The sequence below is a fragment of the Augochlora pura genome, chromosome 3 (genome assembly GCF_028453695.1).
Source record: "Augochlora pura isolate Apur16 chromosome 3, APUR_v2.2.1, whole genome shotgun sequence".
In the NCBI taxonomy this organism is placed as follows: domain Eukaryota; kingdom Metazoa; phylum Arthropoda; class Insecta; order Hymenoptera; family Halictidae; genus Augochlora; species Augochlora pura.
This window is the reverse complement of record NC_135774.1, coordinates 2,839,814-2,840,180: the sequence shown is the minus strand read 5'-3', so window position 1 is coordinate 2,840,180 and position 367 is coordinate 2,839,814. Positions and strand designations below refer to the sequence as shown.

Here is a 367-nt window from a genome sequence, read left to right as displayed (position 1 = left end):
GTTGTCGATTTTGTTGGGGACGATGTTGTTGTCGATTTTGTTGGGGACGATGTTGTTGTCGATTTTGTTGTGGACGATGTTGACCCTGCTGATGTTGTTGTCGATTCTGTTGTGGACGTTGTTGACTCTGCTTGTGTTGTTGTCGATTCTGTTGTGGACGATGTTGTTGTCGATTTTGTTGTCGATTTTGTTGGGGAGGATGTTGTTGTCGATTTTGTTGTCGATTTTGTTGGGGACGATGTTGTTGTCGATTTTGTTGTGGACGATGTTGACCCTGCTGATGTTGTTGTCGATTTTGTTGTGGACGATGTTGACTCTGCTGGTGTTGTTGTCGATTCTGTTGTGGACGATGTTGACTCTGATGGTG

At 44.4% G+C, this 367-nt stretch overlaps 1 protein-coding gene across 1 annotated transcript in view; it reads right to left on the bottom strand.

Annotated features, from left to right (window-relative positions):
- The window catches only part of LOC144467579 (uncharacterized), a 9,690-nt gene that overhangs the window by 4,842 nt on the left and 4,481 nt on the right, over positions 1-367 (bottom strand). Inside the window, exon 5 of the mRNA XM_078176443.1 lies at positions 22-358. Within this exon, the coding sequence (XP_078032569.1) occupies positions 22-358 (337 nt within the window). The remainder of the gene's footprint in view (positions 1-21; positions 359-367) is intronic.